At 36.4% G+C, this 14454-nt stretch overlaps 1 protein-coding gene across 1 annotated transcript in view; it reads left to right on the forward strand.

The window, feature by feature from the left end:
• The first annotated feature begins 250 nt into the window (after positions 1 to 250).
• KDM7A (lysine demethylase 7A) overlaps positions 251 to 14454 on the forward strand; it is a 29346-nt gene continuing 15142 nt past the window's right edge. Inside the window, exons 1-9 of the mRNA XM_056511823.1 lie at positions 251 to 432; positions 1273 to 1433; positions 3122 to 3263; positions 3524 to 3710; positions 4570 to 4732; positions 7400 to 7487; positions 8216 to 8322; positions 10904 to 10995; positions 13902 to 13991. Of these exons, the coding sequence (XP_056367798.1) occupies positions 251 to 432; positions 1273 to 1433; positions 3122 to 3263; positions 3524 to 3710; positions 4570 to 4732; positions 7400 to 7487; positions 8216 to 8322; positions 10904 to 10995; positions 13902 to 13991 (1212 nt within the window). The remainder of the gene's footprint in view (positions 433 to 1272; positions 1434 to 3121; positions 3264 to 3523; positions 3711 to 4569; positions 4733 to 7399; positions 7488 to 8215; positions 8323 to 10903; positions 10996 to 13901; positions 13992 to 14454) is intronic.

The following is a 14454-nucleotide window of genomic DNA, read 5'->3' on the forward strand; positions in this document are numbered from 1 at the left end:
GGTTTTGTAGCTGACTTTTTGGGTTTATACAGCTCTCAGGCTGCACTTGTTTACTTGTGTTGGACTGGATATGGAGTCTTAAATTGTGTGTAGTGTGCACTGAGATTCTCATACAGAAGGAATTATAAAAGTACAGAGAGTTGGTGTGTATTGCAGATTTAATTTGTTGAAACTGGAGTGTCAACTGATAAAAAAATAAGGTTTGTTAATCACAGTAATGTGATTGAGGCGTGTCTGTCTCACTGATGGGATGACTGCTAATCTGAGCTGTCTGATTGAACTAATTCAACATTTAATCCTTCTGAAACTTGTAGTGAAGAAGAGGAGAAACTGGCACAGACATGACTACACAGAGCCAGATGATGGCTCCAAACCAGTGCAGGCTGGAACACGGACCTTTGTTAAACAGCTGCGGGCTCGCTCTTTCCCCAGGTACAGAACCTTCCTTGCATGTTTTGGGGGAAAAAACAGTGAAAAGTCATCTGAGTGTGCTTTAGAGGAAGTGACTGACATTTCTCTGCTTCACATAGTGAAGGTTGAGGATGACTTCCTTCTCCTTCAGAATTCTTCCCAGCACATCCCTGTTTCAGATGGATACATTTGCCTTTTCCTGCAGTAGCTTCACCTGTTCAGTTTTGCATTGGGATGGGTTGTATGTTGGGTCTGCTGCAGGGTGGTCTGAGAGGTTTTGAGTTTTGGGGTGGGTTTGTTTTTTTGTTTGTTTGGTTTTGGTTTTGTTTGTTTGGTGTTTGCGCTCTTACTGTCAGAATATTGTCTGTTTATTCCTTTAGTTTAGGAATTGTTCTTTGTTTCATTCCAAGTAAAAACACATTCACAGGCCCTGGTTTTCTACTCATTCTTGCATGCTTTAGAAGAATGTGGAGAAACATGATTATACTTTGATCCTGAGCTTGGTTGGCTATCTCATTGAAACATAATGACTTAAAATTCTTTACAGCAGCTGGTGGTTGTTGTTAGCAAAATGTACTTTAATGCCTTCTCTGAGAATTCCCCATCCTTTTAAGTTACTCTCATCAGTCATACAGAAGGACTGTGAGTTTCCAGATACTGCATTACAGTAGAAATTTCTTTGCTTGTTGAAGTTGTTTTCTTGTTCTTTTAGTTAAATGGGTAATAAAACAGTACTGTGTGTTTCCTTTGGATTTAGGTGTAGCCATTCCCATCTGTCCTCCCCTAAGCTGAGACTTCTTTTATTTCAGTAGTGCTTGGAGGATGTTTTTCTGTTAATACTCCATCCTTTCTTTCCACCAGTGCTGATGAAGTAATTTTGAAAATGCATGGAAGCCAGTTAACACAAAGATACCTGGAGAAACATGGGTTTGATGTTCCCATTATGGTTCCTAAATTAGATGGTCTGGGACTCAGACTTCCTCCACCAACTTTCTCTGTTTTAGATGTGGAACGCTATGTAGGTAAGAGTCAGTTTGGAGTATTTATTAAAATGATCCTGTCTGTAAATTAAAATAAATATTTGCATGATTATAAGAGCTTCCAGAGTGCTAAATATTTATTCTAAATTCAACACTAACAGTGAGTAAAATCAAAGCAATAGTTTGGAGTGTTTTTTCTTCCTCTCTCTTTTTTTTTGTGTGTGTGTTTATGTCTGTTTGATAGATGTGTGGTAGAACTACAGCCTTATGTCTCAACTTTCACATCTGTTAATTCCAGTGCATGCTATATGTGGAATACTGGGTATTTTTTTCTGCTACATGTAAACAGTGGATAATGGGAATTGAATCAATCACTCTTAGGATTAATAAATTTAATCATTGGTTAGGCTATGACAAAACTTAATGTTTTGGACTCAGTAAATTGGCCTTTCTGAATTACATCTTATTGAAAAATTTCCTCCCTTGGTATACTTTGCCAGGAGAGGCTTCCCAAGAACCACTTCTTTCTTATCAGCTCTCTTATCAGATCTCTTATCAGTCTGTAATTGTGCCAGCCTCATGTAAGTGTGCAGTACAGAGAGAGACTGAGCCAATTGCAGCAGGACATTTCTTGTAACACATGGTACAGCTGAGAACTCTGAGTGTGTTCTCATGATCACCTAAGGTAATGATGTATGCTTAAAGCAGGTTTTCTGTCCATCAATATTTTAGAGGCACCAGAATATGCAGTGTTGTCACCAATGTGATGATAAATAGTAGCATGTGTTCTGCCTTAAAGATTAATTATCATGGTGATATTTCTGAATCTTTTCTTCTGGATTGCTGCCTCCTTGGTTTCAGATAGAAACTTGATTGTCTCATCCTTGTACATACATTTTGACCTGCCAAGTTTTCTAGTTCAGGCAAAAAATTGGAATGCCACAGATTTGCCTTCCTATTATTGAAATTAAAAATAAGAAAACTGAATAAGTACTATTTCAGCTGGAATTTATCAAGATGATACAAGCCTGCAGTTTTAAAGTGAATATGTTTATAATGTACATCTAGGCATGTTTCCAGCATTCCAAAATTAAGTGTCAGACTTGGCCATTGTGTAACTAAAAGAACATAAACCAATTTCTGTTACAGTGGTGATGTTAGTCCTTTCTCCTGGCTTGTCTAGTTTTCTAAATGTATCACTTCAGAACACATGGTGTGTAACTCCCTCTTTATTGTCATCAAAAATGAAGCACAACCATGATAATTATTGAGTGAAATTACTTTGTGCTTGCAAGTTGTGCATGTAGGTAAGGAAAGTGGGGCTTTGGTGATGATTGATAGGAAAAGTGAGTAAGAGACATGCCTTGATAACTTTGTCCATGCTACTCTTTGCAATTGCAGCCATAAACCAAATTGTTGTTTTTGTTGTTTTTTTTTTTTAATCAGATGCAGCCATTCTATACTACTCTTTCTTTCTGGTTAACCACAGGAAAGAGCATTTATTTTTAGAGTGTTTTCAGTTCTGTCCTTAGCTGATTATAGTAATTAAAGTTAAACCTAATAAAAAGTTGGTTTATACTGATCTGTCTCTCTTCCAAGAGAATAATGATAGTAGTGGAATTTTTCTGCAGAAGTGTTTTGGTAGACTGGAAAAAAGTTAATTTTCTCTTAAATCCCTGAAATGTCTTCTAGCTGTGATAGCCTTAAGCAAGTCATCCTGTTTTTCACAGGTGGTGACAAAGTGATAGATGTCATAGATGTAGCCAGACAAGCAGACAGTAAAATGAAGCTCCATAATTACATTAAGTACTTCACAAATCCTGACCGACCCAAAGTATTGAATGTGATCAGCCTGGAATTCTCGGACACAAAGTGAGTATTGACTTCAATTCCTTGAATGTAGGAAGTGGTTTTCACTGAGCTGAGCAGTATGTGTAGGAATATAATGCCTGCAGTGGGAAAGACAGGAGGAGGTGTATTTTATGTGGACAGCCACTGTCATGTAATGTGGGTATAAAACATATTTATTAGTTCATAAGTAATGCCTTTGTAGGAAGCTGTCATTTAAAATGAGGTGTGCTTACTCCTGCTTATATTAACAGTTCTTTTTTGTTTGTTTGTTTTTTTTAAAGGATGTCTGAATTAGTGGAAGTACCAGACATTGCCAGAAAGCTTTCGTGGGTGGAAAATTACTGGCCAGATGATTCTGTCTTCCCTAAGCCTTTTGTTCAGAAGTATTGCTTGATGGGTGTCCAGGACAGCTATACTGATTTTCATATTGATTTTGGAGGAACATCAGTTTGGTACCACGTTCTCTGGGTATGAATGCTGCTTGATTTCCAGAATCACAGAGCAGCCTCTGTTGGAAGGAACCCATCAGGATCATTGAGTCCAGCTCCTGCCCTGCACAGGACACCCCAAGAGTCACCCCATGTACCTGACAGCATTGTCCAAACACTTCCTGAGCTCTGCCAGGCTTGGTGCTGTCACCACTGCCCTGGGGAGCTGTTCCAATGTCTGACCACCCCCTGGGTGTCTATGACTGTGTGAAACAACAATTATTCAGTGTGCAGCCTTCTGTTGTGGCATTATCACCTTCCCAAAATCTTCTCCTTGCAACACCAAGGGAGGAGCTTGAAAGTGAATTACTGATCCCTGGTGTTACATTTTTATGCTTTTATTTTAGCACACTGTTGATGACTTGTAGGCTGTAATTGGTTGACTGATCACTTTAGTAGACTTGTGGGTGATACAGTGAGGTTTTAGTAGGGAAAAAAATAATTGAATGATAATCACTGGCATACTCAATTTTTTATTCTCACAAATTTGACCATAGAACAGGCAAAGTGATTTCATCTTCCATTTTCTCCTTTGGTAGGTGTGTGCATATGCATGAATTGTTTATAAAAACTGGATTTTTTTGTACTCCAGTGAAAAGTTCTGGTTGGTTTGTTTGCTTCCCTTAAATCACAAGATACCACCTGATTAATATGTTTTATTAAGCTCTTGGTAGATTGCATTTGTGAGACACTGGTTTAGGAAGCCTGAACACACTATAGTGGGAGGATGGTGTACTTTACATTTAGGTCAATCTGTTACTTCATTAGGAGTGACTCAGAGGTTGTAGTGTACCTCTAGGAAAACATTAATTTATTTACTTGGTGTATTTGTCTAATAGGGTGAGAAGATATTCTATTTGATCAAGCCCACTGATGAAAATTTGGCTCTCTACGAGTCCTGGAGTTCATCTGTCACCCAGAGTGAAGTGTATTTTGGGGACAAGGTTGACAAGTGTTACAAGTGTGTTGTGAAGCAAGGACACACTTTATTTGTTCCAACAGGTAAGATTTTACTCTTGCTATTAGGACTTAGCATGTTTAATCACCAGGAATTCTGAATATTGTAAAATAATTGCATTATCAACATTTGGCATCCTCTAAAGTTATGGATAAGAGAATAATAAAAAAGTAGAAATTTAGATTTTCAAAACAAGTAATTAGCTTTTAAGGTTGGCTGACAATCACAACAATTATCAAGGAATGAAAGGGTATTTGTTACCCAATTAGAAGGCAGCAAATTAAAGTTGAATTTGATTATTCAAATGAGTAGTTTCAATAGGAAATAGTTCCAGTTAATAGAGCACAGAGTGTTCACTATTTGGTAAGTATCCAGACTGAATTCTTACCCTAATTTTATAATACAATCCTATTTTTACATATTTTAGTATTGCAAGGCCTACTAGACCTAATTATTACAAAAACAGCACATAAACTACTTATGCTGTAGACTAGAGTATTAAGAATACAGGTTGGGTGAGTTTTTTTGTTTGCTTTTGTTGTGAGAAATTTCAACACAGTTCAACTTTAATAAAAGAAAAGAGCACAGAAAAATGCTTCAAACAAAATGCTTCACCCTACCCAAACTCCCAAATACCATAAACTTACAAGTCTTTCATAAATCAAACCATATTTTGCCAATAAAGTGACTGCCAGGTTTTGGTATTTTTCCTTATCCACCCTCTCCCTATAAATCGTTTTTATTATTAAAAATTTGTACTGGGTGCTATGTTCTGTTTTTCTGGGGGGGAAAGAAAGCTTTAAATACATGGAGCAGGAAAATGGTTTACAATTCCACTTCTGGAAGAAGCCTTGAAGATTATGATCAGTATGTTATTCCATCCTGCACTTTCTAGACTACTTCTTTTTTCTCATAGCTCAGTTCTGTACAGTGTTCACTGTTCTAGTTCACAGCTTGTAGAAAGTACTACCTGATGAGGCCCTCTGTGTGCTCTTGGCATTCCTGAGCAGCCAGAGCTTTTAAAACCATATATTTGCATCAAGAGATAGAATTAATTGTCCATGTATGTGGGTTCATAGATCTATGAACAGAGAAAGCAGAATTACAGAGTGTAGAGCTTTGTGACTCACAGAAAGTAGTTACTGCTTTCTGAGTAATCAGCTGAATCTGAGCTATCACTGTAATGTGGCCTTGAAGAAAAGTATCATCAGAAGATAATTTCTCCTGTGTAAATGTATTTCAATGTGTCAAAGATACTTTTCTACTGTGCCTACATACATGTATGTTTATATACACATACTTATTCATATACATATGATGGAGTACAGCAGAAGAACCTGTAAATTAAACTAGGTTTAAAGACAAGTGTTTCAAAAATGGGAAATTCTGTAAGACTGAGTAAAGACTGTAAAAAAAAAACCCCTGATCTCTGGTGAAAACCAATTGCTGTTTCTGCTTGCACTGATGGTAGTGGATGTCATAATTATTTTATAATCTTGGAAATATGTTCAGAGTGGCTTTCTGATGGAAAATTAATCTTGCATGTAGGTGAATAACATCTACAGGGAGGCTCTTTAGAGTTATTTAAATATTATTCAAGATATTCAGTTTGGTCTACACCAGATTTTCATTCCTTGTTATGTAGACCTTGATCAAAAGTACAGTATAAAAATGGCAAGCAGGAATGCAAGAAAAATTAAAATCATAAGTTGATGCAAGTATGTCATAAAACTGCTCATTATTAGCTGAATTAGAGGATGGATTTAATGTTATTTGTGATTTGTTTTGATCTTTTCTCAAATTGAGAAGCATCCTGTTTTTGTCTTGCCTACACTCAGTGAAACCATGAAGTAGCCTGCAAATGTCTGGCCAACTAATCTTGTGTCAGAGATCACCTGTAGACATGCAAAATCAGAAAAAAGATCTTGACAGAGAAAGTCTGCTTTTAGTTTACTTACATTAAAACTCCACAGGATAAATTTCACAAATAACTATTTCTAATCAGGAAGCTCATGTACTGTGTTCTTTTGTGTACTTAGTTGAAATTATCCAGTAGTAATTAACTAGATAGATAGCATAATGTAGGTTATGCTTTACTATGTTGAATAGTGGATTTCATAAGGACAATATTTCAATTATGTGACAAACTTTATAGTGTGTCTAGACTGGGTTTTAAACTGTTCATAATTTCACTTGTCTTAGAATGACTGACTGTTTTTAGAATAATTTATGGGACCACTTTGGAATTCCTATTTGAGCAACTTCAATTTTGCTAAATGACTTTATGTTGTGCAAACAACCCTGTTACTGTAAGCAACATGTAAATATTGAAAGACATAAAATTTTATTTTAATGACTTGAGCTTTTATTCAGTGTATTTTTCCCCTCTGGAGTTGTTTATATTTGTGGATTGGAGTGAAAACTTTAGGAATTTTTACTTAAAAATTTGGCTTTGCATCCTTACTGCCCCCTCCCAGTGATAAATGTTTTAAGCTTAATTATTTCAGAAAACTTCAGTTCTACTAGATATCTGAAAAACTGCAGTTTACATATTGTTAACATTTAGATTACTTGTTCCTAGCACAGAATACAAATCTGTTTGTCTTTTTTTTTCCTTTCAGGAGCAGCATTTTTATTTATATGCTTATATTTAAAAACAGTGTTAGAATAATTCATACCTACGTATTAAGTTTCACAATGTGTCATTTCAGGCTGGATTCACGCTGTGCTCACATCTCAGGATTGTATGGCTTTTGGAGGAAACTTTTTGCACAACCTCAACATTGGCATGCAGCTCAGGTTAGTCTCAGCTCTTGCTGTACTTGTTCCCCAGTAAATAGGATATTCTTTTCAAAGAGATTTTTCTTCATGTGCTTAACCAGGATCAAATTGGTACAGGCTCTAACTAACAGACAATAGTGGCATTTGCAGTTAGAATGTATCAAGCACGTTCTCTTACTTTACTTCTGCAAAGTTTGTTTCAAAAGCAAAATGAAGGCTGTGCAAGAATTTAAGTGACTAAAAGGAGAAAAAAAAATTCTGCTTTGGAGATTAGTATAAGTGAGTAAAACAAGACTAAGCAAGCCCAGGTGTGCGACACTGAGTTGAAATGAGCATCCTCAAGTCAGCATTGCTCTAAGGGCAGCTGTATTTAGTTTTTGTCCAAGATGTAGAGCTGTCTTCTAAACATATTGTTTTTATTTATTACAGTGGAATCCCGATAAAATTCCATCTGTTAAAAGATCACACATTGGGTTTGTATCCTAGTTTTATGAAGTCCAACTTTATTCTTAGAAGTGCCGCAGTCAAACCTGATAAGGTCAGAGCCTGAATGAGACCAGAGTTCAATCTTGTCTGTGGTCTTGTTGGGGTTTAACTATGTGGTACTTGACTTCTTTTATTTATCATGGCCATGGTTATTTTATTTCATTTTATTTTGGACATTGTGTCAATTTGAATGATTACATAGTTGAATTATGAATTTGATAATTAAAACATTCATGTTTTGTAATATTGCATTTATTCAGGTGTTATGAAATGGAGAAGAGACTAAAAACCCCGGATCTTTTCAAATTTCCCTTCTTTGAAGCCATCTGTTGGTTTGTGGCCAAAAACTTACTGGAAACATTGAAAGGTAATGCTTGTTTTGTATTAAGAGATGTATATGTATCTCCTTTTTTATAATTCTTTTTCTCTTAAGTGATAATGGACCATAGCATTAGTTTTTACTTCCATGCTTCATTCTTATAATTTAAGATCTTTGAATATCCTTTGATAGCCTTTACTTTGAGCAATGAAGTTCAATGAAATGATCCCACTAACTTATATCTATGGGTTGCTTCTTGGTGGCTTCACAGCCAAACAAAGAAGTTTTCTTGCACTTCTGCAATTTTCTTTGACCTTTCCAATCACAGTGCCTGTTTTCCTCTGCTCCTGGTTGTGAAAGGAAGGATATCTGTGAGGGCTTTTATAGCTGATGCATCTTTCATATGGTATGGGCTGTGTTAAATCACTTATATCAGTGCTTATCCAAGAGGTGTCTCAACAGCCTCCAGTTCTTAACAGTTGCTGTTCTTCTCCAAACTTCCTCATCCATTCCTTAATTGCTATATTTGTACCTGTGTATATTTGTGTTTGAGAGAGAGCCTATCTAGCTTCCCTTTCTTTTATTCATGTGTCTTGCCCTCTGCCTGCTCTGTTAATAATATAATGTATTTAGAAGAACAGAAGTCAACCTTCAGAGGAGGCTGCTGAATTCAACTTCTGTTTTGGAAGAGAGCAGAATCCCACACAATTTTTTCTAATGTGGAAGCAGTTACAAGTTATTAAAAATCATCTCTTCTCCTTTCAACAAATCAGAGCATTGAACAGCCTTGTTTCCTAAATGAGCATTTAAAGTCTCAGCGTGACCCTAGAGAAACTCAGAAATCTTAACAAACAGAACAGACTTGCAGAAAATTTTTCCTTCCAGAAAGAGTATTTTTATCTTGAAAGCTTGCTTTGGTTTGTCTCATTCATGCATATTTAATGTTTACAAACTCATCAGAAGCCATAGGAACTGTGTTCCTGCTGGAAAAGCAGTGAACATGTATGTTTCTGTAAGATCTAGCTGACTCTAAGCTGTCTGTTCACCCCACTCTTCCCTCTCCCCTTTTTATCCTTGATCCATAGGCTAGGAGCCTCTTGTGGCTTAGGGAAGGGCTGTGAAGCTTATTCTCATGTTATGTTTAATTCTTGGTTTAGCAGATGTTTTGGCACTGAACAATGCTATGACCTATAAACATAATAAAAAATAAAAATTGATGTTTCCATGGCTAGATTGAAGTTTATATTGGATTTTGGCATCAAGACTCATATGGATTAGGTGTTTGTTAGTCAGAATCCATTGTTTAATGAATAAAGGATGATGCCAGTTCAGTTTTGTGGGGTAGTGGTGGTGTCCAACTGTTAGCAATACTTTTTATGAAATTCAGGTCAGTAAGCAAAATCAACACAGCATGTCCTTCTGCTTCTTTTTATAAAATGGTAACAGGGTTGCAAATGTCTTGATTTTTGCTTTTCGTTGGCAGAAAGTGTTTCATGATAAGGATTATTGTGTTCACCTAAGTATTTTTCTTAATTCTTGGGGTTTCAAAATAGCAATGTGTGCTGTTGTTAATGCATGCTGTACTCATTAGTTAGAATTACTTTCAGTTCATGCCAATTGTTTCTATTGCATCTAAAAAATTCAGCCTGTGGTACTCCATTGTATTCTTAAAATTTTATCAACTGAGTCAGCTAATGGGCAGGAAGATTTCTGTTGCCAGTACCTCTCATACCCTTTAGCAAGTAGGAGCAACTCTTCTTTGAAAGAACAGTTGTTTACTCACAGAACCTTCCTTTTTCTGCCAGCTTCCTAATACATTATCCATAAGGATGGTGTTGTATTATAAGATGAGCCAAATGGTTGATCCATTTGCTGTTGACAAGTGGAAATATTTGTCAGGAGCATGAGAGAGGTTTTAATCTACATTTGGCTGTTTATGGAGGATTTGTCTTTTCCCTGCTTTCTTTACCCCCATGAAGGAAAAGAGGGAATGAAAAAGAATTGAATTGCAATCATTTGGGAACACCAACTTCCCTAAGAAGAGAAGCTTCTGAAGCAGAGTGGTTTCCACTCCTTGTCCCTTTGATTTTTGGGAGTAAAAATGATGTAACCATGTGAGAGAGAACTGTGATAATTGGAAGGATGACAAAAAATGTTTGGGAAGTGGAAGTATGCTAGTGTGAGCCATTTGCATATGTATGGAGATAAGCAATGCAAATTCTAATTTAGAGATACATCCCACATCCTGCTGTCCCCTTTGACTAAAATATTTCTCAATGAAATAAAAGTGATTGCTTTCTTCAAATATGTAATTTTTTGTTCTGTGTTTTAGATCTGGGTTCTTTTTCCCTAAATGACCTTTAGTGTATTGTAAACCAACCCTAATTCATACAAGAGTAAGTTTAAAAAAGGTTTTATGTAGAATCACTTCAGGGTTGGATTTGGTTTTTTGTGGTCATTCTTGTTGTTAAGTATGCACATAAATGCAGGATGCACATTTCATTTGCTTGCACAATTTTTCTTTTACTGTGCTGTTACATAATGGCAACTTTATTGGCTGAAGGGTAGGTATCATTCTGTTGTTTTCTCTCTTGATGTGTTTCTAAATTGGTTTCTGTATCCTTTTTAGAACTGAGGGAAGATGGTTTCCAGCCTCCAGGCTATTTAGTGCAAGGAGTGAAGGCTTTACTTACTGCTTTAAAATTATGGATGAAAAAGGAAGTAAGTATAAGTGATTTTGTTTGCTATTTTGGTGAGCTCTGTTCTAATTTAAAACTAGGTGAAGGTCTATGCCTTTTTAAAGTTTAAGATTATTTTTATCAGTTAATGAGTACTGAAAAAGTCCATTGAAAGTATACACTACTGATTTGGGGAAGAATCATCATGACAATTTTATATTCCATGAAGCTAATAAAGTCTATTAGACCATTTAATAAGTTCAAGTATTGTAGCTAATTGAAGTAGAATCTTGCTTTACCTCAGGATGGGATAAGAATGTCAGAGGATGTGATAAAGTGGGGCTTTTTCTAAGCTTTATGTAGCCAGTTAATCCTAGTCTGAGGCAGTGGAGGGATGGAATGCCATGGTCTTTAGCATTTTCCATTCATGTCAGTAGTGTGGAAAGCACATTTCAGCTGCACCTGCTGAAGAGTTGGTTTAGATAGAGAAATATTAACTTCAGCTGAACACTGTCCTTGCTCAACATTGATTGACCCTTGTAAAATTGTAAGTGTGCCATCAGTGCTGGCTTTGCTGGTGCTCTTCTCTCCAGGAAAGCCTGTTTTGGCACAGAGCTGGGTCTGATCTACCTCCTTGTGTTTTCTCATGTGCCTGTGCTAATAAGTGCCTTTGGAACCAATGCACCTGGGAAGTGCTGTTCACTGACAGGCACTTTGGTTCTGACTGAGGCTATTAATTCTAGTTTGTTGCTGCCTGTGATGCTGCCTTGTTGCAAGCCAGACTTGAACTGGCTCTTTGAGATTTCTCTGCTCTTTCTGCCCACAAATTCTACTTGTAGGAGAACTTACTATGCAACTATGTGATAATTGCACAATGCTGCATCCAACAGTATGAGCTGCATGGAAGTGAATATGAGGTGCAAATGCAGAAGTGGTTTTTGTGTGGAATGTGCTGGGGTCCAGCCTGTGTAGCATTCCTGATCCCAGATGAAGCTCTGCTGGCCCTCTGAGTTGGTTCTCCAGTGTCTCTTGGTCTCTGCTGTTCTGGATGAACACTTGTTAGCAATGTTGTTGTGTTTATAGGACCTAAGCTGTTAAACCACATATGAATCTCAGCCATCTCTGCATCTGTGTCATGGATAATAAGCAAGCCAAGTGATCAGGCTACTGAGCTGAGATCAAACATAACCTATATAAATCTTATTTTGAAGTTGGATTGGAATTCCTTTTTTCTAGATTGCTCTGGTGTAGTATTGTAGCATTTGTGTACTGTCTAGTAGGCCATTAAGTATTTTGATTCATGTGGAATGTGATACATTTTCTACTTCTCTGTGAAAGAAAAATCAATTGCACTTGCTGCATTCTGAATGCTTATTAATGAGACTTGTGAGTATTCCCAAACCACTGAGTGAACAGAAACACCCATTGGGAGGGAAGTGCAGAGCATCAGTGATTTAGCCACAGTGTTGTCTGCTGTCCACCAGCTATCATGTTTCATACCTTGCATCCTTCTTTTGTGGCTACTGCTTCATCCTGGAGCCAGTCTTGCTATGCAGCAGCCCATGTGTGTGATATGTTTGGAGTTTGGACAGGAGGAGCTTTGTACGTTGCTGTTTGATCTGCACATGCTGAGGATTTCAGACAGTTCCTGAAAAATGGCAAATCCCCTCTCATGAGCTTTCACATTTGTGTCTTGGAGTATGTCTTTTCAACATAGGTGAATTATCTTAGAGGATTATTTGTGCCATTTTCTAGAGAAGTTCAAACTCATCTTCTTTTGAGAGAGGGAATTAGGAAGGATTGAATAGTCCTGAAATGATCAAAAACTTGGTGGAAAGATTTTACAGTTTAGTGACAGAACTGCTGTTTTCTCCAGGGTGAATGTGTAGAGGTGTGATACATTCAAAGAATGAACAATGGTAAATAATATCAGCTGATTTAATTTTCCCTGTGGAGTTAGGGGCACTGAATTGAATAATAATATCATGATTATATATTGGTGTTGGGTTTTTTTGGGAAGGGGAGAAAGAGTTTGTTTTAATGACTGAGAGGAAGCCAGGTTCAATGAAATGCACATTTAGTATTGAATTGCTTCTGGCAATCATTTTGCTGCTGAAGGTAGCTGAAAGTGTTTGGGATGTTTTTCCATTTAAATAGTTGATTACAGGAATTAATGTCAGTCATTCTAGCCTGTGTGTTAAGTCATGTTTTATCTGTTTAATTCTAACTAGAAGGGTTCTGAGGAACATTTAAACTACATACAAAATATGTTTTCCTAGATCTAACTTTTGGACTTTTTTTGTGTGTGTATATATATGAAATATGTCTCTGATACGGTTTCAGAGGATCAAAGGGAACATAAACTTTTATGACTTTCTACATTTTTTATAAGTAATAAGTTTTTTTTCTGAATTGGATTTTCCAACCTGCTAGGTTTTAAATAAGCTAAGAAGGTAATTTTAAAGAATTGGATGTCAGGAAGATGTCTAAAAATCTGCATCTTGGTTACTCATGATTATTCTTGATTTGCTCTTGAGATTAAATTTCTGTCAGGATGAACAGACACCTTTAGTCTTAGAGTGTTTAAGTCATGACTATAATGAATGTCAGAAGTATTGCTCTATACTGACCATGGTAAAGGGAAAAAAGGTAATTACTGTACTGAAGGTAAAAGAAATGAAGTGTTTATCAGTATGGCTTTGTGTTAACTCTTCTTTGGATTCTTGGAGACATTGAGGGATATCTGCTGGCTACTAAAACTTGGACTGGAAGCTACTGTGTTTGTATATCTGTATAGTTCTGGCAGTTTGTGGTCATTATTACAGAAATTAATCTGGTTTTTATTTTACTTTTTTTTCCCCTTGTAGTTTTGTTTATTCATATTATTTCTGCTTTTATCTGGGATAAAAACCCAAACCTAAGTATCTTTTCTTCTCCCTTTGCATACAGCTTGTAACAGAACATGCCTTTGAAATTCCAGACAACATTAGGCCTGGGCATCTCATCAAAGAGCTCTCTAAAGTGATTCGTTCTGTAGAGGTAAGAACAGAGGCCAACCCTACATAAGCCTTCAGAAAATAAATCTTTGGATCAGGGAACTCCATCACAGTTATGCTTCTGATTGACCACATTCACCTTTTAATTTGTTTACCACTCATTTAATAATACAACATGAAGAGGAAAACTGTTTGGAATACTAAGCTATGGGTATTTCAGAAAAGAAAATGGATAGTGAGTGCTCTATGTGTTTTTTGTTAATTTTTAGATTTTAATGGTGAAATCATTCGTAGGTATTAGTATTAGTATTTCTAAATTAGTATTAGTATTTCTAAACTGTAGTTACTTATAACTACTTAAAATAATTATTGTTAATGTGTTGTTAAAGACTTTAATTTGGTGTTCTGTGCATATTCCATTATCCTATCTACTTGTTAGTTCTGGTCCAGTTGTCATCTCTTTTGCTCACTCTTCTGTTTTGTGGCTGTATGTTATATAGTCAGTA

The sequence above is a fragment of the Oenanthe melanoleuca genome, chromosome 1A, assembly GCF_029582105.1.
Source record: "Oenanthe melanoleuca isolate GR-GAL-2019-014 chromosome 1A, OMel1.0, whole genome shotgun sequence".
In the NCBI taxonomy this organism is placed as follows: Eukaryota; Metazoa; Chordata; class Aves; order Passeriformes; family Muscicapidae; genus Oenanthe; species Oenanthe melanoleuca.